Source organism: Poecilia reticulata, chromosome 15 (genome assembly GCF_904066995.2).
Source record: "Poecilia reticulata chromosome 15, P_reticulata-male-v2, whole genome shotgun sequence".
NCBI classification, from domain to species: domain Eukaryota; kingdom Metazoa; phylum Chordata; class Actinopteri; order Cyprinodontiformes; family Poeciliidae; genus Poecilia; species Poecilia reticulata.
The window spans coordinates 4940847-4965585 of NC_088844.1; the positions used below are offsets into that span (position 1 = coordinate 4940847).

At 37.0% G+C, this 24739-nt stretch overlaps 1 protein-coding gene across 4 annotated transcripts in view; it reads left to right on the top strand.

The window, feature by feature from the left end:
• The window catches only part of wipf1b (WAS/WASL interacting protein family, member 1b), a 59020-nt gene that overhangs the window by 23048 nt on the left and 11233 nt on the right, over window positions 1-24739 (top strand). For 2 of the 4 annotated variants that reach the window (XM_008429116.3, XM_008429120.3), the window contains exons 2-4: window positions 7962-8069; window positions 21888-21990; window positions 23305-23434. In XM_008429116.3, coding sequence (XP_008427338.1) covers window positions 21931-21990; window positions 23305-23434 — 190 coding nt within the window. In that variant the 5' untranslated portion in view covers window positions 7962-8069; window positions 21888-21930. Of the gene's footprint in view, window positions 1-5644; window positions 6116-7961; window positions 8070-21887; window positions 21991-23304; window positions 23435-24739 lie in introns of those variants that run through there. The other 2 variants (XM_008429118.2, XM_081616238.1) reach the window with 2 other exon arrangements.

Below are 24739 nucleotides of genomic sequence, written 5' to 3' on the forward strand. Positions count from 1 at the left end.
ACTTGTGTGGGTTGTAGAGTCCATCTCATGCTACCATGAGTGTGAAAGCACCACCAACATTCAAAACTGACCAAAACATCAGCCAGACAGCATAGGTACTGAGAAGTGGTCTGTGGTCCCCACCTGCAGAACCACTCCTTTATTGAGTGTGTCTTGCTAATTGCCAATAATTTCCATCTGTTGTCTCTTCCATTTGCACAACAGCTGGTGAAATTGATTGTCAATCAGTGTTGCTTCCTAAGTGGACAGTTTGATTTCACAGAAGTTTGATTTACTTGTGGAACTATAACCCACTGAGTGAATTGGGACGTTTGCGTGTTGCGGCGGAAAATTGAAGCACGTCAAAATGCATCAACACGACGAAGCTAATACGACATAAAAACAATGGCATACTTGACGGAGTTTGGCTACATCGAGGCTGACTGCAGTAAAAAAGACATATGGAGGATCAGATAGCGGGTAAAGCAGCGCACCTGCTAATAATCCTGGTGAGCTACAAACACTCACCCGGATTATTAGCATGACGGTCAGAAAGCTAAACAAATAACCCACAAAATTATTTAAGTCTTCGAGCTGCGATGTAAGACGCTGGTTCTGCTTTCGCTGTTGAACCGCTGCTACGCGCTACATGTAGTAATATTTCACAGACGGAGCGCCGCTTCTGCTCCACCTGGTAGTGACTCTCACACCGAACCTCTGTTTAAAGCTGCAGCATCTAACTTAAAAAATACATTTTACATACGTATTAAAACTTTCGCTGTCCTAACATGAGACAGATGATCTCTAAAAAAATAATCGATCTCCTCCCTGTTTTGCATAATTACTCCGCTCAGTCAGAAACAGCCACTCAGAACTAGCAGTAATCAGCTAGCCGCCATGCTATCAGGAAGTTTTCATTCAGTAACTCAGGATTGTTTATTGTAATGGAGCCTGCATTTGCCTTTGAATGCTAAGTTTTATACTTGGATTTTTTTGGCAATGTTGAGAGGTTTTATATTGGCTCTTTGCATTATTTAGTCTCTTCAGAGCCTTCATATGTTATCAGTCTGTTAAAGATTGTAAAATTGATAGCAGTACAATTTGCACAATGCCTGTTTTGTTTAGTTTTCTTCTTGGAAAAAGTTAAAAACAAGTTTTTGTCTAAATTAAGGTGAATTCATGGTTCCTTTTTCCACATAATGTAACCGGTAGTGTTTATGATAAAAAAAAATAAAAATAATTATGTGATCGGTATCGGTGATCGGCCCTCATGGGTGATCGGTATCGGCAGGAAAAAACCTGATCGGCACATCTCTAGTGTGTGTGTGTGTGTGTGTGTGTGCGTGTGTGTGCGTGTGCGTGTGTGTGTGTGCGTGTGTGTGTGTTTAAAGAAGCTGACCTGTCTAACACGCTCTCCATTAACAGCCACATCCTGAGCATCCCGCTGGACATTCTGGAATATTGTCCAGAATGTTCAACAAATGGTTTGACTGCAGGTATAGGTGCTCTGTTGAGCTCATCAGAAGTGAGCTTCTGATGACTCTCAACTTTGAGCAAACAAGTTCAGAGTTTTACAGCAGCAATTTGAAAGACAGACTGCAGCAAGGAGTAACAAATACACTTGGAAAAAGAAGTAACTCAATGAAGAAGAGTATCATACTTGTTGAGTGTTGAAACTCAGTTTTACTTCACACACAAGAGAAACAAAAGGCTTCTAAATATTCCCAAAAATGTTAATGGAAGGAGTAATGTTATGCACTGTTTACCTATTTGATAAACAGTTAGGCATGTTTAAAAGTGTTTTTGTCATTTTATTTTCTTTTAGTTTTTGCTTAGATTTTCCCTCTTTAGGGTAAAGGTGTCATCACGGTCCACAACGAGAGCTCCAACAGCAAGAACAGCTATGTTTACATTAAGTTTAAGTTTTCAACTTATTTAGTTTATATTTTATGAGTTCATTACTACACACTTTACGCAAACAGATCTGATTAGGTGCTAGTGCTACTACTATTGTGGTAGATCATACAGTATATCAATTATTATGTTAACTGTGCAATAACTTGTGTGCAATTTCTGTTCCCTTGCACTTTGTTATAATTTTTTTAATTAGGATGCATGTAATGTAGCTTTATTTAACAGCACTGTATATGCAGCAATATTTTTGGAATAAAGCCTTCTTTGCAAAAAGTGTCTTTAATTGCATGTATGGCTGATTACCTTATTGATTTCCCATTTACAAAAAACAAACATAAAATGTGAATCAGGCAACTTGAGCCATGCTGGTCATGACCCTGAGAAGCCGTGGTGGGCGTCCCTTATTTTCATTTATGAAAGGTGGCAACCCTAATTACGCCCATAGACAGGGGCGTGATATAGGGGGGGGAAAGTTATGACAATTCTAAGGGCCCTTGACGACAGGGGGCCCTCCACAACAAAAAAGAAAAAAATAAAATTACAGAAAAAAAAAAAAATTGGGGCCCTGTCAATTACTCACTGCTAAAAAAATTGCTTTTAGCAGTAAAATTAAATGTTATCCCTTCCAGACCAAAAAGCGCACATCTACATTTACACTGAACACCCCCCTGGATCTGCATGAAATGGGTCGTTCCTGCTTGGCGCACTTGATGGTGACGTTTTCAACAGCAGTCAGTATAAGACAAGAACGACTGTGGAGGCTACTATGCTGCCTAGAAAAATAATGAAGTCAAGTTTTTAAAAAATTACAGCAGTAAGGGAGAGAAAAAGACGAGTGTGAATTTGTAACGCAGTTTTTCTCGAGCGGCGAGTAGACTGTGTGAGATTATCAACCACTCAGCATATTTAGCTTAGCTACAGACTACTGTTTGCCTCCATAGCATTTAATGAATTAAGGAAAAGAAATACCAAGATATTCATATATTTAACTTGTCCCTGTACCTTTTTACCACACTTAACAGGTGAGTCAGTTAGCAGCAGCTCTAATCCCCGATACCAACATAAACCCCTTACCCCCGTCCCAGTGAAAAAGGTGAGCAACACTGTATAAAAATGACAACCTAGTTGGCATCATTCCAGGGAATCTTTATGGATTTCTTTGTATCTTTGCTCCTTTTACAATTATACAACAAAAACACTATATTTGTTGCTGACAGAAATTCAAATGATCTTTATAAAATTATAATAAAAAACAGCCTCCTGTCTGGACTGCAGCCAGTCCACACAGTTTTACCTTAGCTTGCATTAAACATAGTGACAACTTTAACAAATATGGAGATGGACTAAAGAAACTTTAACAGTTGCATAGGGGGCCCAATTTAATTTTTTGTCATGGGGCCCAAGATTCCTGGCGGCCCCCCTGCCCATAGATATTGAGCTTATGTTTAGACATTGTTCCTAATGTCTGCGTAACGACTAGAAGAATTCTTAAGTCGATAACAAAAACTTCAACACAGATGTACAACTTTATTCAACCAAGCGTTTACAAAACTGCCAAGTAAATTAGCACTTCAGAATTTATCCCGAAAAACAGTTTAGGGGATGCCAAGTGTGTGACATGTTTTCAAAGTTAATAAAAGGGCTAAATGAAAAATTAGGTTGGTACATTAATTAGCCAATTAGCCAAAGTATGTCCACCACTGTTCTTCATGGAAATGCCATTTTTGTCATAGTTCTAGGCTTTAATATATGTTAATTGTCTTTGTCTGAAAAATAAGATTGTTGTAAAATATTTTTTTTGTTTGTTTTTTCCAACGTAACACTAGTAGATATACTATGGAGAGCCTGTTACACCCCAAAGTGGATACAATTCATTAGGCAATGAGGGAGAGGACTTAGAATAATAATAATCAGATATTATTTATATCCATTTATATCTTGAGATGTCAAAGGGGTCAATGACGTGCGGTCAGGGGAGGCAGGTGAGGCAGAGCTCACCTGTCATCATGGAAAAATAATATATAATCATTTATAAAGATATTTTCACCCTGTGGTTTGTACTATAAAGTACCTATTTTTTATTTAACCAAATCTGATATTTTTCTTCAAAATTGCTGAATTTTCGCATTTTCCCATTCAAATGGTTAGAAGCGAAGCCAGTGAGGCAGCAACGAGCTGAGCCTCACTTGGGATTGCGCAACCTCTCGCTAATGCACCGGTTGCCATTCTATGAGAGCATGCTCCTCCTGTCTGTACGTCGCCAATAAAATGGTTAAAAACCATTTAATGTATGAACAGATTTTCCATAATTTAGCTTATGTATTTAATGTACTGTTTTTATCGTCACCAGCTGTGTATGTAACGTGTCTTGTGTACTGAGGAGCGATCAGAAACGACAGAGAACAGATACGAGGTGAGGCAGGCAGTTCTCGCCAGACATTGTGACTCCACAACTGCAGAGTAAGAGACAGTAACAGAGCCATACAGTAGCTGCGCTGATACAGAGAGCAAGAAAGATGTGGTTTTGAGTTGTACTTTAACAGTTTCTCCCTTTGCTGTTAAGCACAGCACGAAATTAATAATATCTACATGTCTATGTTTGATTGAGATAACGGAATTATTCTGCAGCGGCGGCGCAGCTAAGCATCACATGTTAAAGAATGGTATTTTTGCCCTCCAGCATTGTACTCATGCACGAAATTTCCTTATGTAAAGAATAACATGCAGGGGTCTAGATTTGTAAATCCGATTATGATGAAGTCGGTGCCTCACCAGCTATAAACATCACCGCACGTCACTGAAAGGGGTATAGTACATAGCAAATTATAGTCACTGTACTGTTGCAAAGTGAGTCCTGCACCTTTATTGAAAGGGATCCTGATCTGCCACAATGTTCCTTTTCTGCTTCCTTCATATGTACAGTGACACCAGGATGTGTTAGTTTCAGAAATTGATGAGTTACTCATCAGCCCTGCTTATTTTAAATCATTAAGGATTTTATCATTTCTTTCAAGTCACTCTTCAGCTGAATATAACTTGCATGTGAATTTTGGTTGGAGTTTACTATATTGACAGTGTGAAATGCCGATAATGCAGCTGACTGCAGCATGATGTAGTACGCAAACAAGAAAAAAAAATCCTGCATTTCAGAAAAGGTTGAAATGAGAGCTCATGTAGTGAAGGACACTTTGTGCAATGTCTACATCTGCGGACTCTGATCCAGTTGTTTCATGACTCATGATGTTTTATCATATTGGATCAAATGTCAAAGTCACTTTGTCCAGTAAATTTATCTTCTTGCCTTCTACTGTTCAAATTGGTTACAAACCCATTCCAGATTGGAGCATTTAGTTGCATCTTCCTCTACCTGCAGTGTTTCTGAAAGCCTTTGTAGCTTCACATGATAAAAACACATTGCCAGAAGGATCTCTGTGAAGGCCTGGTGTTGTTTTTCCTCAGTGCATTAGCCAGAGGCAGTGTGGGAAACACTGGTCTTTTTATAACTACATTACCAGCTCCTGCATTTTTTTCCCCTCAACAAATACCAGATTCTGGTAAAGAAAAGCAGCTGTGGGCAGCAGAGAAAGCCGAAATGTCTCTTCAGTGTTGCTAGAGTTGGCTGCTAACACGGAGCAGCAGGCAGTGGACTGAAATGAATACGACAGTGTTTTGGCAGATTGCCTCGGACTGTATGTTGCAAAGCAGGAAGTGTAACACTGAGAGTACAGGAAGTGACTGATATGGAGCTGTGCTCCCCTTTTTATGCCCAGCAGCATTATAGGGTTTAAGCTGTTGACTTTCAGACAGAACCTGTTCTTTCTGTCTGGTGGAATAAGGAATGATAAATACAGAGCATCCAGACAGACTTAGGACCAGTGAAGTATTCAACAACGGAGGACAACCGAAGCACCAAGCTCATTATACGGTCAATTTGGAGGGAATTTAAGAGGGAAAAAATGGGAAGTGGTGATGACAACAAGGTCAGCAGAAACGGTGACATAATGGAACTGAAGATCTGTGGATCCTCTGAAGAGCTTTTTCTCAAACATTTGAAGCAAATGTTTACATGTTTTGAAATGTCAAAATGTGGATAAAAAAGAAAAACTGATGAATAATGTGGCCGGTTACACATTTAAAGTGCTTGTTTGTTTTTGTGTCTGTTTTTTGAGGAGCACAGATTGACGTTTTTGTCTGAAAATTGCAAATGTTTGCAGCAAAGTTGGTAAGTGTGGTGACTATTATGTGTGCATGTGCAGATGAAAAAAAAAATAGGGGTATAGTACATAGCAACTATACCCCTGGGCTAAATGGGCTGATTTATTAGTGCACCTTTAAAAGTACATAAATTTTATATAGATTTGTGTGAACATGCTTTCATGAATAATAGCCATCTCAAGCTAACTTGTAGTTTTATAGTGAGAATTGCGTGCTGCATGTCTGATATGTTGCCCTGCGACACACTGACAACCTGTCCAGGGTGACCCCGTCTCTCGCCTGGAACGTTAGCTGGAGATGGGCACCAGCAACCTTCCCAACCCTACTAGGGACAAGTGTGTATAGAAAATGGATGGATGGATGTCTGATCTGGACTCCAAAGTAAAAAACTAAAAATGATATGACTGCATAAATATACATAGTAAAAAAAATAAATAAATAAAAATTGTTACAATGTGACAAAATGAGAACTTTCTTTCAAAGTGGACTATGACAAAGTAATATAATTTCTTTTGAGTATATTGTTTTCATGATTGTTTGGAGATCAATCTGGAGCTGAATGCTGAATAACTGCACATTCCTTTCTCTAAGTTATTTTAAACATGTTTTTAAACTGATAAACAACAAATCAACACAACTAAAAAGGTTTTTACCTTATTCATTTCTGCATTTCTTGTTGACTTGTTGATACATTGGTCCAATTTACTTAATTTTTGAGAGATTGGAGATTACTTTTTACATATTTTGTTGTTGGTCTGTATTACAGAAAATCTATTTTTCTCTTGTAATTCTACATTCTGCTCCCAAAAGGTTCTCATTGAGTTGCGTCTCCAGCTTTTCAGAAAGCCAGACCTGATCCCATGATTGACAGTGCAGGTCATAACACAAACAAGCATGAAATCTTAGGAGCTGAAAACATGAGGCATTATGAAACATCTTGGACTCATAATGTCCTATGTATTTTATATATAGGATTTTACAGAGAGATGACATGCTGAATGCTGCATTCAGCATGTTTTTATTTCTGTAAATTTTAATAAGGCTCTACAACTACTTGAAAATCTAAGATTATTTAATTAATTTCTAATATTACATAAGACCAACGGAAATAGTTTGGTATTTTAGCAATGTTATGCCGAAATGTGCTGACTTGAGACTTGTGCAGTAAATGGTTAATCCAGAAAACCCTAATGTTAAAGAAAGCTGGCTGTTTATTGAATTGAGTCCATACTTATCAATAGAAAGTTGAGTGGAAGGAAAGTGTTGCAGAAAACTGTTAATTGGTTGGATTGCAGTAATAAATGTTGTTTTAATTTGCTAAGATGCACCTCAGCAAAGATGCACCTTTTAGTTTAATCACGACTGTGTCTCACTTTCAGATGTGTTTTTTTGACACCTAAAGTGTGTTTCGTTTTGAAACATAAATTTTTTTGTGCCTTTGTAGCCAGATCTACAAAACTGTAGTTATAATTTCCATTTAAAATTCAATTACAGATGTATCTACAAAAGAACAATGGTTCCCATGTACTTTATTAATTTTGACTGAATTATTTTAAACTTTTTTTTATCTAGTATGTTCTGTTTTTACATCTGGCCCTTTTTTAGTTTTTTTTTTTTTTCTAAATGCCTGTTTTAATCTTCAGCCTTTAGTAAGCACGCCTCCCCCTCCAACAGGCAGGGAACTGAGAAAAAGGAAGTGGTGCACAGCATATATAAAGTGGCTGCTGAAGTGACAGTTCTTTCAAAGTGTATGCTGTGAGATTAGAGAAAGAGGAATCAAGAAATTCTGCAACTCTGAGTGCCATTCTAAAACTTGTTGGATTCAGCTAACTTTTGCCTCTTTCCATTTTCAGCTGCATATGGCTGCTGTTCGCCTTTTGACTTTTTCTGCGGAATGAACTGAGGTGCTTCTTCTACTGTCTTCTGAACATACTGGTTATTCTTCTATGGACTCAGATTGAGTAAGTTACCTTAATTTCCTTCCATTGTCGCATGTTCAGTCATTTGTAAATGCAAAAACGAGTTTGAAAACATGGCAATTTTTTTTTATTTTTTATTTTTTGCAATGCATGCCCAACTGTGTGTTGCAGAAGTGTGAAGAGCTGAGCTCAGGTCTGTACTCCAAGCATTCTTGCTCTAGGCTGGTACTTGGAGAGTTGTGTTGACATAATTTGCACTGCAGGTTCAGTTTCAGTCTAATAATGAAGCTTTTATTTAAAAGCCAAATTTCTGCGCTGTGAGAAGGAGCTATTTAAGAGAAGCAGTCCCAGAAGACAGGCCTGCAGAAGTAGGAACAAATGAAGTTTAACAAAATTTAAATGTTTTATTTTGGTGTATTTTCCGCAAAAAATAAAAACAATCCTTGTGACTTTCTCTTCACAAACCCTGTGATTTTCTTCACTTCAGCACGGTCTTCATCAATTGGTTGCTGTGACATTTCACTTTTTTTTAGTCTGCTGTTCATCTAAGCCTGTCACAATAAGCAATAAATTAATTAATCGCGTTATAAATTAAAACGAGCATGATCATTTCCATTTGGTCATCAGTCACTAAAGAATAGCTTCTCTTTTAATGTTGTTGAAAAGTTGTCATTTTGGGAAATGCTGTAGACATTTGACATCTAGTGCGAAATGGTTAGCTTGCACTAGTTGCCTGACTGAGCTGAATGATTTTTTTTTTTTAACTGCAATTTTGGTTACAGAGATGTAAAATATTATCCAGTTAGAATTTTAAATATTCTTTTTAGAAAACAATGTTTGATCTGTGAGAGGGTGTACTTGCATAAATATGCCATTATTAGTATCATTATATTGGTTGAAAATGCTTTAAACGATAGTGTTATCATTTATTTCAACTTCTGGGAACATGTATCGTCCAGCAAAAATTGTCCTCACAGTCCTAAATTCATCAGTTTAACTTAAATGTTTTCCCCAAGTGAAAAACATTCCAACTCTTTATCTTTAAATCTGCTAAGTAAAGCTTTGAAGCGATACTTGGCACTGTTTGATTACCCTGCTGAACGATGAAACATGGTGCAAAAAAAGGAATAGAGGCCAGGCTGCCAATTCCTCTGAGAGCTTTCAGAACAAGTAGCTGTTTTATTGGTGTCATAATGGCTAGTTGCATTTATGTGCACACACGCCATAGGCAGCATGTCTGGTTGTATTTGAGAATTGCTTTCATGAGTCATTTTAAGAAGTGATACTTAATAGCAGGTGTGATAAGTGATGTAAACGGATGACAGGTCCACATGATGCAACCGTTCAATGCTTGATTTTAAATGTCCAAAAACAACAATGGACACCATCCATAAGAATATTTGTTTTAAAAAGCTTAAGGATTAGAGTAACTCAGTAAGGTGTAACACGACCTCCCAATTCAAATGTCACAATGTTTCTAGAGGGATCCAGTCACTCCGGGAGTATGAGGATACGGACTGTTGGGGGTCTGTGTATGACTGGTGTCAGAGTCTGGTCCGCATTGCTGGCAGTAAGTCGGGCTCGTATCCAGTGAGAGTTGGACCCCACCAAGGTTGTCTTTTATCACCGATTCTGTTCATTACTTTCATGGACATAATTTTTAGGTGCAGCCAAAGAGTTCAAGGCTGCTCCTTCACATTGAGAGGAGCCAGTTGAGGTGGCTTGGGCATCTGGTTAGGATGCCTCCTGAACACCTCCCTGGAGAGGTGTTCCAGGCACGTCCCACTGGGAGGGGCACGTCCCACTGGGAGGACACGCTGGAGGGATTATGTTTCTTGGCTGGCCTGGGAACGCCATGGGATTCCCCCAGAGGAGCTGGAACAAGTTGCTGGGGAGAGGGAAGTCTGGGCCTCCCATCTTACGCTGTTACCTCCGCAAACCGACCCCGAGTAAATCGAAGAAAATGGATGGATGGATAAATGGATGGATTGGGATCCAGTCACTGTCTGCACATGAATATATCTGCAGAAGGAAGTATAAGATATTATGATTCCCAGATGTGCACGTGTGTGTTTTGTACTTGATATCTAGTTGTCCTGATAATTTAGACTCTTATTTTGAAGAATTGAAGTAGTTCTTGAGTTGGGATGTTGTGTTGACACAGTTGGCTAATAAAGGTTTCTTGTTAGGCCTGTGGACAACTATTGACATGTTCTTTGCTAATCGCCAACTATACTAAAGTTGGCATAGAAAGCATTTCGTAAATTCCTGTAGTGGCTAGGCTAAACTAAAAGGCTATTTCAAAGATTTTAAGGGATCTGGACTCTAGCTTAAAAATTTTACACTTGAACTAATTAAAGTTGAAGTGTGGATGGTATGTTACGCTAAACAGGCAACACAGCTTGACATTTATGAGCCTCTATTATGGACGACTGCCACCAGTGAATGAGTAAAATATGTGGATAAAGATCCTTTTGAAAAACATAACTGTCTATTTTGATAGTTCAAACCCAAAGTATACTTTAAGAATTAATTCTCACAGTAGAAACTTCCCTAGACTACTTTACTAGCTACATACACTCTTTCTTATTTCTTATTTCCACTCTTGAAGGTTCAACAGTGGTAAGGAAAATTACTACTGGATTGGCTGCTTTGCAAACACCAGCCAATAGCATTTCAACTAGCTTTGCTATTTGTGCTTTCTGAACTGGAATTTCTTTCAAATATTTTAGATAAGGGGGAAAAACAAATAATTTGATTTTACTGTGAAAAATCTCTTCAGATTCTTCACAGAAAAATCAAAAAGGGATTTGGAAAAATCAAAGTCACATTCAACAGAAAAATCTGTCGGCAGGTGAAAGTGCCAAAATAAAACTGGAAATTAGTAGTTTTTTTAAAAACTATTTTGGAATATTTTGAACTAATTATAGATTTAAGACAAAATTTGTAATTTGTTAATTTATTTGCAGAAACAAAAAAAATGGGATCATTAGATATTCCAAAATCCGTGCTAATATCTCGTCTTGTTCTCATGAACATAAGACGATACATCATCTGATTTGAGCTTGATGTTTAATTTCACCTAGGATCAGAAATTATCACAATTTCTCTTTTACTTTAAACAAAGTAATTAATCAGCATTCTGCTGTTTCACTAAACTTGTATATTTGTAAACTTGGATGCAATCAGTCCTTCTGAAAGATAACTGGATGACCCAACCCAAAAGTTGTGGGTTTCATACCAGTTTCCTCCTGACCAAGGAACTAAGACTAGAAAAGCATTCTAGAAATTCAGTCCAATTCAAGTCGGTATCCATACCCGTTGGAGAGTTCTTTTGACTTATTTTACTTTGACGTTTTCCTTCAAGATGGAAATGAACTTCTGCTACCCCTAACAGCTTGATATTTTCAGTGTATTGTTTTTTCAGTTATAATTCTAATGTGTGCAATAGATTTTCAGATCTGGTTCTCTTCTTGCATACGCGTATTGTTGCTTCATAAGGACATTGCAGTTGAGTCTAATTCAGTACAAGCTTCTTGAAAATCACAAGATTTTCAAGAAGCTTGTACTGAGTTACTCTTTGCAGATAACCGCAAAGAAAAGGACACAGTTCACATGTATTGTCTTGTTGGCTACATAGCAGTCAGTTATGTAGGTTTTGCATGCTAGCATAAGAAACTGTTCAACATTACCCTGCTCGATCGAGTACTAAAGTAACAGCAACTGCTGAATGGTAAAACTGAAGTGTGTGTGAGTTCACACACACACCACAGGATGTTAGCTTAGCCACTCAGCACAGTTTCTGCACAGCCTCTGACACATTCATCACGTTCCTGGACGGCATTCAGAGCATCTACAGCTACAGTTTCCCAAAATTCAAGTTCAAAATTCAAACTATTGTATTCTCAGATAAAGGCTGCCTGAGCCAGAAAAAAACTTTTATAACAATGTCTTAAAATTACAATAAGTCATTTTAATGAGAAATAAAGATTCAGATTGATCTGACGTAACCAGCTCATGGCTCAGTCCATGTGGTTCTGACATTTGTCAGTAATCAAGAGGATGTACATTTCCACCTCTACTGACCAGGTAAGCATTAATGTAAAAATAAAAAAATACTGTATAAACAAATACAGTATACAAAACGGAAAAAGAGCAACTGAAGGAAATAATTTATATAAAGAAAAGCAAAAACGTTAATAGCAGGAGAAAAGTTGTTGGCAACAATAGCTCAGCCAATCTCTCCCTCCAGGAAGCCATCAAACAGAACTCCTGTCCAACTCCAACTATAATAAAGATTAAAAAAAAGAAAATGGAAAGTTAAAATAATAATCACAAATTAATAATTCAGATCTAATGCGTTCTGGAATCTATTGACATTTTACAAATTTCACAAATCAATTGGAAGGTTTCACAAATGTTTTATTTATTCTGCTGTTAGTACAAAATAATCTAGTTAGGTTTGGAATGTCTAGGTGTTTTTAAAGTACAACACATTAAAAAAAGCTCAAGATGGTGAAAAATTAAGTGTAATCACCCTTTAGCTATTTTCCGAATTAGATGCTACATTCGGAAGCTAACTTCAGCTTCGACTGATAGCTTGGACACAATATAGGCAGATCTATATGTTTATATCTTTATCTATCTACACAGCATAGATATGTAGATTGCACAATGCACAGAACAAAACACTTAACGTTTACATAGCACCTTTGTAAGCTTGTCCCTGTTAGCTACGTCAGACATATAAGGCATTATGGTGAATACAAACGATTTATTAACTTACCTTCGAAGTCATTGTGAAGTTTTGACACATCCAACTTAAATCCTTTGTTGTTGCTGGAGCATTTCAGGTCGTCTGAATAATTATATAGGCATCCTTAATAGTCCTGCAGGACTGAGGAGCCACTGTTAACATACTGTTGCCTGTGCACTGGAACCATTCTATGTGGCATAAAAATGCGGAAGTGCTAAGACGGAAGTCCGTGGCATATACCCCATTCAGTTGGTCCAACTACACTGCTCAAAAAAATAAAGGGAACACTTAAACAACACAATATAACTCCAAGTAAATCAAACTTCTGTGAAATCAAACTGTTCACTTAGGAAGCAACACTGACAACGGTGACTCTCGTCGGGTCAATCAGTGTTGCTTCCTAAGTGGACAGTTTGATTTCACAGAGGTTTGATTTACTTGGAGTTATATTGTGTTGTTTAAGTGTTCCCTTTATTTTTTGAGCAGTATATATTTTCTTTTTCACTGTAAGAGGTTTTTTTTCCTGATGCCTGGTTTTCTCTACCCACAATCGCTGACAGCAGACCAGAGAATTAGAATTTTCATGGATTTAGCATTCTTCAGGTTCCTTTTGGCAACGTTCAGGTGAGCCGTTCACTAAGAAACGGCTAAGTCTGTGCAGAGCGAAGCTGGAGTTCTGACAGTGGCCATCAGATTTTTGGTTTCCCCACTGGCTCTTTCTAGTCCTGGTTCCAAACTGTTTCCATAGATAATCGAGACAATTTTGCTCATCGGAACTTTCAAAGCAGCAAATGTTTGTTTTTTTTTTCCTTCTTCTTTTTTTCCTACCAGTTCCCAGATTGATCCTTTGACTTCATATTTGGTTTGTGCTCAGATTGTAGACTGTGACACTTTGTCTAGACATGTGTCTGCTTTTCCAAATCCTCCCGAATTTTTTTAACTAAAAGGAATTACATTGTCTTTATGGGGTGTTTTGGTTAGTTTTAAGGTAAATTGTGAATTTAATCCATCTTGGAAAATGTCTGTAAAAGAAGTTGGAAAAAGTGAAGAGCTGTGAATATTTTTATGACTAGATGCTGGTCATTTTAATACTTTGTATGTCATTCTTTTTTTTTTCTCATTTGATAAACTTTATGGACATGAAATGCTGTCACAGTGGAATACCTCTTAAAAATGTGTAAATAGGAGAATTTAAGGTTCCACAAATATATGAATTTGTGAATACTGAACCTCAAACAGGCTAGGATTCACTTTACTGTTACTATTAGTTTTGTTTTGATTTGAATCAAAACAGTAATATTTTACTTTATAAAGCTTAAACTGTGATTAGCATTAAGATAAGAATAGAGTGAAATACAAACTTTTCACACAAAAAACATTAAATTAAATTAATTTGAGACCATTTTATGACCGTAATAACATGTTCATTATTTATAGCCACTTGGTGGTTAAATTTACAGGGACACAATGAAAGTAGACTGAAATAAAATGGCAGTGAACTGATACAAACTGGGGGTTGAAATTGGCAAAGAAACTAATCCCCATTGGAATAATTTTTTCAGAAAAAATGTAATACATTCTAGATGAGCACATTTATACACTGTTTAACTACATAAATTACACAAACTCTCATATGGTCAGTATGAAAAATCAAAGTTACAAAGTAAACTTCTTTGGTCTGTGTTAGTTGTGGTTTTAATTTACATGATACTTTACCATCAGTAGTCTTATTTCATCGTATGAATAACTTTAATAACTTAATTTAATATTTGGATGAATCTTTGCGTTGTTTTGCTAAAGGGATTCAGTGGAAGGCTACGAGTCTTATTATAGCCACTTGTAAATGGAAACATATGTTAACCATATGGAGTGTGTGTGTGTGTGGGTGCGTGTGTGTGTGTCACATGACTGTCTCTTCAAAGTATTCACCGGCTTTAATCTAGTCTCCTCTGGTCCTCTTCCCTCTCTGTCAGAGAAACCATTGTTCATGTTTTATAATATTAGGCTGCATCTCAGAAAGAGAAGAAGAGAAGTGGTTTATTTCCTTTGGTCATTTCATCACACTGGCCTGTTTTATATTCTGCAAGTTTCTGCGTTCGCTCAGAACTGCTGTAGAGTTCATCTGCAAATTGCAGCCGCTCTTTGACTTCTGCTTAAAATGAATAAATGGCAAGTCATTAGCCGTGGAAAATCAGGGAGGAGCTTTCCGGCACAGGCCTGCTCACCTGAGAGCATGCTGGTATCCGGAGTCCAAGCTTCTGCTGTTTCATGCGTCATTTCATGACTGCTACAGGAAATGAGTCGACATGTCACCCTCAGTATCTGCAGTAAAACTGTGAAAGCCAGTGAGTCATAGTAACGCTAATTTTAACTGCAGATTAAAGTCAGGCTGAAAGGCCTCAAGTCTCCATCATTCTCTGATGCTGACCAATTTTATTCAGTTTAAAATAATAAGTATATTATTCCCCTTACAGAACAGGAAACCACAGAGAAATATGAACACTTCAGGTGCAATGTTATTACAGCTGAAGATATATTTATTCTCACCTCTGGTATTGGTATGTAAAGTAAATCTTGAAGATAAATTAATCTTTTATTGTAGTTGCAAAATGTCTCACTGAATTTATTGGGTTTCTAACAAAGTAAAGGGTGATATAAGCTGAACTGAATATATTAAAGAATTTTACAATGGAAAAAATAAATGTAAATGTTGTGATGAAGATACCAGACATGTTATCACTGTGTGACCTTTTGCATTTTGGATTATTTGTTTGAAACTCTCACATAATATTACATAATCATAAGAAATGCAAGTTAATAGCACTTGGAATTATTAAATCAAACGTTACTGCACTCAACAGTTCTTGCACACAATGTAATTGTCATAATAGTATTTCTACAGTATATTGTGCAGAAATACATGGCATAATTAATTTAAATAAATTTTACTCCAAACAATTCCTTTAAACTACACAAACAATAAAATTTGCCTGGAGTAAATATTTCCTAGTACTGGCTCAATTTTTTTAGGCACAAAGTTACAGGAAGTGCTAACTTTTAGTTTGGTGATTAGTAAAACGGCTATATTTACCAGAGTGAAAACACTGAAACAACCGTTATTCTATCAGATGGTTTTTCTTTCAGAAAGTTGGATGCTGCATTGAATATAACTTTTTAAGTTTTTTGTGGGAAGACTGCTGTTCACGGCCACCACCTATACAGAGTAATATTGTTCTAGCATCTGTTAGCAGATGCTAGAACAATATATTTTTTTTCTAGTATCTGCATATTTTTGTTCTAGCTCGAGCATTTCTAGCAAAATGCTTGAGCTTTCAGCCTTCAACTCTCAAATTTGAACGACATTTTTTCATATATAGAAAATTCACTTTTATAGAGAAAGTCTAAAGGGATTGCTTTGGCATTTAGCAAAATGCAGTTGGTGGAAATCATTTGGCTCTGGGAGAAAAAATTAGCGTTTAACTAGATCCATCTGAAATTAATAAATTACTTTTTTTTGCAATTATTTTTAGATCTCTTAATACCTTCATTGTGAACAGTAACATGTTATTTCTTTTAATTATTTTTAATGCTGTCAGCTGTAATTTTTAAAGAAAATCTGTGAAACTCAAAATCTGTCAAATGGTCCAAATGTTACAGAAATCTAATTCCATTTTGGTATTAAAAAAACTGCAAGCATTGCACCTCTGCTGAGGCTTTATGGTGTCACTTATGGTACTCGCATCTGGTCAGTATCATGACTTAAAAGATAATGGATTAGAAAATTATGCATTTTTGTAAAGTTTCTGTTGAAACAGCAGAATGTTAGCTGAGGTTTCAAAACCATCATTCACAAACCAGCAGAGAAAATCATAAATCCATCTATTATTGTTTCAGCACAATCTAGGACAAACCCATTCCACAAAATAGATCAGGTTTTTGTTGATATTTTATCCTTCTATTTGACCATGAGAAAAAAGTAATTCAATTTCCAAAACTCTAGATCAAGGTGCACTGGGGGAAACTTGTCGCTTCTCAAAGCGTGTGGGTTCTGTCCGTCTCCGTGTTTCCCTGTGATGGACTGGTGACCTGTCCAGGGTGACCCCGCCTCTCGCCCAAAATGTCTCGCTGGATAGGCACCTGCACCCCTCCCGACTTCGCTAGGGACGAAGGTGTATAGAAAATGGATGGATGGACATCCAATGCAATCTCCTGTCTGCACACAGACTACTTACAAATTAGTCTATATAATTTAATTTCAGATCCAAGCTTAAAGACATGTGCATAAGATTGTGACTGAATATTTGAATTGGCAACTAAAAGGCCAGGATGTCTTAGGAGGAAGTTGGAGTTTATGGAATCATAGAGACTTCTGATGTTAAATTTAAACTTCTCAGAAATGTGAAGAACATTAACAGCCCTGTTTAGTCAACTTTCATATAGCCCTAGTTTGTTTCCTGAGAAAGTCTGGTTTGATGCTTTAAAACATCTTATACAGACCAAAAAAAGCAAACTCTGGTACGTCTACAAACCTCAGTCTCAGTTTGAAGTGAACGCTGGTGCGAACGCAAATTGGACAGATCGCTCCAAAAGCAGGAAGTGTACTATTGTGCAGGGTATTGTGAGTAAATGCAACCAAAGCAAAAACAAATCTATCTAGTGGGAGAAATGGCTGTGGGCTTTTCCCAAAGGCCAAAGAGAAATCTACTAAACCACTAAAATCTCATTTGTTTATGTACAGCAGACATGAGGCTGGGGTCAAAGTTTACCGTTGAGCTTCACAGTTAGGCTCTACTTTATCTTTTTTCTCACATAAAATACATTTAGGGTTAGATTTTTGTCAACCAAAGCTTCTATTTTCTCCTTTTGCTTTAAGAAATTCTGAATCTCTGGGTTTGTCAGAAATTAAGCAGCAACAGAAATGTTTTTGTTGGTCCAACTGAGCAAGAGCAAGTGAGATTAAACAGGAGTAAAATGGTTAAATAAACTATTTCACCCAAGTGTCAAGTTTGTTAAAGAAATTGAGTAGGAAAAAGAAAAAAGTAAAGTGCTAAAGAAAAATGTGTCAGGAAAAGCAAAAAACAAAGAGCAAGAATCGGAAAATGATGTGTAGCTGCAATGAAGCTATCAACATTATCCTGGCAGCCGGATGGCTGCGGTGCTGCAGGCACGATGTGACTTCCTGTTTGTTGCTGCATAGAGGAAGTAAGAGGCCCCTCGAGGATGGTCTGAAGTGTGAAGCAGAGTTGTGAGTATTTTTGTTTGGTGGAACAGGGTGATTCAAGTGTGAAAATGGATGCATATGCATTAAGCTCTGTGCATTTATAGCTAACTTCTTCATTTTGTTGTTTTTGGTATTAAATAAAAAGCTGAAGTCAGACTTTATTTTTTCATTTGCTTTTGTTCTCTTCAAACTGTCTAAGAAGTAAGTTCTAAACGGTGTTTCTCAACCTTTTATGGGCCAGCGCCCCCTGCCTTCCTCTGAATGCCTCAGTTGAGAAACGCTATTCTAAAGGTTTGATTTAGAAGTTTAGAATCCAGGCAGAATTGGGATGGAGGAGGAGCCATCTGTGATTTGTTTGGTCATGTGATTGTAACAGTGATATAGCACAGAATTATGGGATATTTTACTGAAGCAGAGCAGCATCATCAGCAGTGCAGTCATTTTTTAAAGATGTTGAAAGAGTAATAAAATAACTATAATGGTAAATATAGGTCATCAACCATAGAAAAAAAATATTAATATCAATTATTATGGTTTTGGCCTAGATTTTCATATATAATTTTATTTTTGTTGGAATAAATACCAGAACTTATTGTTGGAACGTTTTTTTTTTGTCCCCATCAACCAGCTACGGCTGGTTGATGCTACTACGGTGTGAGGGTCTCAGGCTCTTCCAGGACTGAGGAGCAATAATAGATTTTGGCGGTTGGAGGATTTCTCTTTTGTTTTTGGCTAAACACCACGAGCCCTTTCTCCCCCTAGTGCTAGCTTAGAGTGTTTGTTTTGGTTGTATTTACCCAGAATGTCCTGTGCTGTACTCCACTTTCTGCTTCTGGAGTGATCTCTGGTACCCTTAGTGTTCACATATGCATTAAAACCAAACCAGAGTTCACTTCAGCCGAACCCAGACAGAGATTTTTAGGAAGATTAGTTTTTTTATTTTTTTTTTATTTTTATCCGCATCAGAGTTTGATTTGCATTCACACGTATCCAAACAAACCAGACTTTCTACACAAATTAGAGTTGGATTAAAGCGGAATAAAAATGGCTGATGTCAATTCATCCTAACACAACTCTGGAAGGATGAGCGGGCAAAAATATAAGACACTAGTTTCCAGCTAACAGAGTTTGACTTGTTGCAGCAACAGTGACACAACCAGTCAGTAGCTTTAGGGTACAATTACTGTTTCACACAGTCAAGTTGGTTTAAATTGCTCTTTAACTTCATTTAATGAAATCATCCATCCATCCATCCATCCAGTTTTTTACACCCTCATCCTATTGGGGCCAGGAGGGGTGCTGGCCCCAATAGCTGTCAATGGAGGAGAGGAGGAGAGGCAGGGTGTACCCAGGACAGGTCGCCAGACCACCGCAGGTGAAATCATCATTTAAAAACGAATTTTAAACGATTCTGGTTATCTTACTGACATTAAAATGAAAGGATGTTAAGCCTTTTAGTGTGACAAAAGACAGGAGGGTTAAAACTTTAACATTTGTGGTTTTTGTTAGGAATATGATGTGTTTATTGTTAATATGATATAATTGGTTTATCTTAAGCCCAAGTCCAGAGCAGTTTGTCAGAAACTAGATTGAGAATATTTACAGACTAAATAGAGAGACCCAGGTTTTAGGGAACTTATCCTTCAAGTTCCTGCTCACTTGAACAGAATATTGCATTGTGTTAGCTCCACTTTAAACCGTTTGCATTGATTACCCTATTTCGTCTTACACTTTACCTGAGTAAAGTCTTTGCTCACATCTTTTCTCTGCAGTTTCTCTATAAATTTACTTGAAACTAAGAATGAAGCATCTCAAGAAAATTGCATTGCAAACAGTTTTCCAGCTGAGAATTGATTCTATCATTTGTTTTTTTATTGGGAGGGTTAAAATTAAACTGTAAAAGCTGAACAAAGACGCTTCTACGTCACATAAATTTAATGCTGACTGCTACTGCTGGGGGCAGGAAGGATCTCCAGGAGTCCTGATAGTGGACCACTGGAATAGGTTGTCAGGAACCTACAACCTATTCCACTGTCAGGACTCCTGTCAGTCAGTAAACCCTTTAAATGTTCGTTTACATTCTGTCAGACATTTCCTCTAATGTGTTGCTAAAAATCATTTAAGGAACTGAAAGCAACTGTTGTAACAACTGCAGAAAAGTTGTTCTCAAGCTTGAACTGAGATGTTGCAAAGAACTTGCAGGTTTCCTCCATTCTAGCAGGTCAGTTCAGGTGAACAAAAAAAGTTTAACCAAAAGGAAAATGAAACATTGTCTAACTTGTCATCCTGGTGTTTTTGAAGCGTTGTAGTGGATGGTGATGCTGTGGGCAAGAAGGATCTCCAGTAGCAGTCAGTCTTTCAGAAAATTCACTGTGACTGAAGACTGTTGCTAAATGACAGTCTCATGACAGTCGTGGCATGCTAACGGGTCGGACAAATCAGAACTAACATTAACAGAGAAACACTGTGGAAAAAAAAAAACCTGCATACTTCACTGTAATATACCATAAAATAGTGACAGAAAAATTTGTAAATAATAAAACAACTTAAAACTGTTGATTTGATCTGAAGTTGCCAAAAGTTGATCTGATACATGAATTTTGATTTTTAACAGCTGCATAAGTTGTAGTGTCAGTGATTTGCTCACACTTCTACATACAATATTTATAGAACACCTTCTGCAGGTTTAAAAGTGTTAGGGTCAGACAGATTTATTTTTAATTGCAAGAATAAAGTCATAATGGATGAAAGACACAATATCAGAAGTTGTAAAATTAGAAAAATTTGTTTTAATGAGAGTAAAGCTTCTCAAAATGCTCAACATTCCTCATTTTACCTTTTATTTTTCATGTGGGAGTTATAAATTACAACTTCATTCTCATAATATTACGACTTTATTCTGGTAATATGATTTCATGTTATTATGGGGGGGTTCTTAGATTTTCACAAATGTACTTTCGTACATTTTATTTTTTTTGTCATACAAACTCATGTACATTTACAATTTTGTCTTGTATTCTGACTTCTTTTTTGTAATATTATGAGTTTATTCTCATGTTATTCTGTCTTTATTGCAGTATGAGCAGACTTTATTCTCATAAATTTTTTTTTCAGCCTGTCCCTAGTACTCTGTCGTAACAACATGCCCATCAGTGTTGAGTGGAAATATTTGAAATGGCTTCAGTTCTCTTTCATGTTAGTGACTGACTGTTGCAGCCATTTTTCAACCAGCAGCTCTTCGGTGTTCAACAAACAAAAGACTGTCTTCTCTCAGTAATATAGTCTGCTCACATCATTGTTTTCTCAGGCATTTCATTTAAATTATTGTAACCTCAGGAACCATATGATGGAACATTGTAGTGGTTTTAAAACCTTGATGTGCATTCTCACTCACACTTCATTCACACTTTACTTTTCAATCTTTTGAACGTGTTTTTTTTTTTTTTTTACCAGGGTGATTATTATAAAATTTATATCCAAAACTAGTTCTCCAAATTTTTAGGACTTTAATGGACATGTTAAGTTTATGAAGAACTCCTTCAGTGTTTTTGTTGATTTGGCAGATTAACAGGGGAAAAAATAACATTCATCATTACCATTAAACATGAGCAAAATGAGAAGTAAGAAACGAAAACTTCCACTTATTGTGATGAAGTTGGTTTCTGTTTAAATGCTGATTGATATTCTGCGGAGTCTGAAGAGATTTCCTCTGTTCTATCAGATGTTTTCACTTTTTTCTGCACCTTGGAAGTGGGTGTCTCAGATTACTCTACTCTTTAATCAGACGGATTTAACTCTAGATTTAACTCTAGTTTGATCGCCAATTGGACTTGGTGGGGATTTGAATGCAGCATTTGGTGACGATGTGTGTGTTTTGTGACAGGTTGAGGAATCCAACGCAGATAGAGACCAACTAAGAGCAGAAGATGCCAGCCCCACCTCCCCCCCCACCCCCAGGGCCGCCGCCGCCTCCCACTCTGGCTCTGGTAAGTCTCTCTGTTCCTCTCAGATGTCATGCTCAGCAGAGACATCTAGTGGACAAACCTAGTTTATGGCAGAATCAATGTATGGATTGGGATTTAACAGCTGTAAAAAAATATATTCTCTCAAACAAAATTAAAGCTTCAATGTTGAAGCTGGGTATAGCTGCTCCCCAGCACTTGAAGTAATTTGCGCAGTCTCAACGGATGATTTTCAAGGTTTATTTTCTTTGATGCGGATCATCAGTCATCGTGAAAACTAAAACGTATACAAACATTAGAATGCAAAACATAAACTTACAACACAAACAACAAAATAAAACGTGCCTCGCTGCTTTCACTGGGAAACACTAAGCATCAATTTGTGCCAAACATCTTTTGACAGTTGTTCAAGTCAACCATTGGTACAATGATTTTGCCAGCTTTTATAGGGCCTGCCCTCATTAGCTACGGCAATCTGTGAGGTACATACAAAGGAACCTCAGACATTACAAAGGTCAAATACAATTAAAGAAAACAAAATACAAACCACCAACCGTGCCCATCAAAACAGACATACATCATTAAATAATCTGCAACATCCTTAATTTAGAAAATTAACTTTAAATAATTTACAATAAATAGTCTACACATGTAAATAATTTAGGCAATTTATTTTAAATAGCTCACTATCCATTACACTGGGTTTTTTTATGTGCAAGGGCATTACTTTAGGAAGGTGACAATATCAAGGATTGGATGTGAAAACGGAACACATTGAGATTTTTTTTCTGTCTGGGATTTTGTTATAATTAACTCAAGAAATCATATTTGATTTAGTTGCACACTGATGTATTCTGTGGGTTTCTATTAATTGGAATGGACAGATGGACAGAAATCCAAAGTGCAGTTTCTTAAAATATTGGAATATTTAATAAAATCAATTAGAAAATATACATTTTTAATGAACTTATTATATTATGTTCGGCACAATTATATGGAAGACAATGACAATGATGCCTATCTCCAGAGGTCAACAGGTGGGGGCGGGGTCACCTGGAAAGGCCACCAGTCCATCATAGGGCATTAAATCATTGTCAAATTTGATGCATATAGCATTTTTATAACAGAAGGCAACATCATTGCTGGATTATCCTATAAAATGCAACTGTGCCTGGAAAACTCTTGATACTGGCCCTTTCAAGATTTTGTGCTTCTGTCTACTCCCATTAGTTTAACGATGCTGATATGAATTTAATTTTAATTAGAATTTTCTAAATATTTTTTTCTGCAGCTTTGGTCATTTCTTCCTTTGAATCTTTTGTGTTGTTTGTGTTTCAGGCCAACACAGAGAAGCCGACTCTGAGCCGAACGGAGCAGCAGGGACGAGGCGCTCTTCTGTCCGACATTTGCAAAGGCACCAGACTAAAGAAAGCTGCCACAAATGACCGCAGTGGACCCGTTTTCGAAAGTAAGTCAGCACGTCTCATTGGCATCAACATGGCTGTATCCCAAAGAAAAACCAACTCATTTTCATCATGTCTGCTAGATTAAAAACTATTTATTCTGATGCTCAATAAGTCAAAAAGAAGTCTTTGCATTTCTATATGGAAACGCAAAGATTAGTTTTTAACTTGCGCATTTCCTAGACCCATTTTAATCATTCATCATATTGAGAAGTGCATAAATGATCTTAGACAGATGTAATTAAAAAAATCTTTTTGAAATGAATGCTCATTTAACATATCTTTTGAGACGCCAATCACATTTCCTGTCAAAAACAAACTTGTTGGTTGAATAAAAATAATTTCAAATCAAGACATGCCAGGGTATGGCTACTTTTGTGCTCAACTGTATGTGAGGAAAGAATAATGAAATCTTCTACTTCATGAACCTAGCACTTTTCTTTGAATGTGATAAACCTTAATCGTTAGCATTCTGGACAGCCGTCTGTCTGAGCTCAGCATGGAGAGCAGTCTGGGATTTGCTACGGTAAGCTCTCTGGATTGGTTATTTTAGAATAGATCATTTCCTGAAACGAGTATAAAATAGGGCTTCACCAATGTCTGGTTAAAAAGCCTGTCCTGCCAATTCCGATTTTGGCCGATACCAATTTTTTTTGTCTGAATTGTTGCTAAATATAGTAAGAAAGTTCTTGAGTCGGTAACAGTGGGGTGACTATTGTTAACTGCAAACGTGCAGACATTACCTGGTGGTTCTGATAGCCAGTCAAACCTCTCACTGCAGAGCAGAAGAGGACAGTGGCTGATGTTCAGACCTTTGATGAGATAGATAAAATCAGAGGAAAAGATGAGCTTCACATGTAAGTATCGGCTGATCACCGATCCCCCAAAATGAAGGAAACGAGGGCCGATTTATTGATCCAGCCCTACATTAAATAGAAAAACTCAGAAACTGAATAAAGAACCAGGAGAAAGATGAATAACATGCTAAATGTGTTGAGTAAGCAGTTTATGTCACATTAAGAATGACTTCAGGACAATGAAGTAAAAAGTGGCCATTTTTTGTTGCATGATGAAAGACATTGGCTTCTGTTCTTGGGAGTGTAATTAGACAAAGACTACCAAGTTTCCCTCAGTGCATCATAAGCTTGGCGGACCACCAAGTTAAACATAGTTTGTTTTAGATTTTTTTTTTTTAAAGTTTTTTTTTATGCATCATTAATAGCAACAGGAGATATGGATGAAGTTAGGTTTCTAGTTAATGCATTGAACAGGGGCATGAGGGGCTGAGCACCCTGTAACCTTCTTTGCTG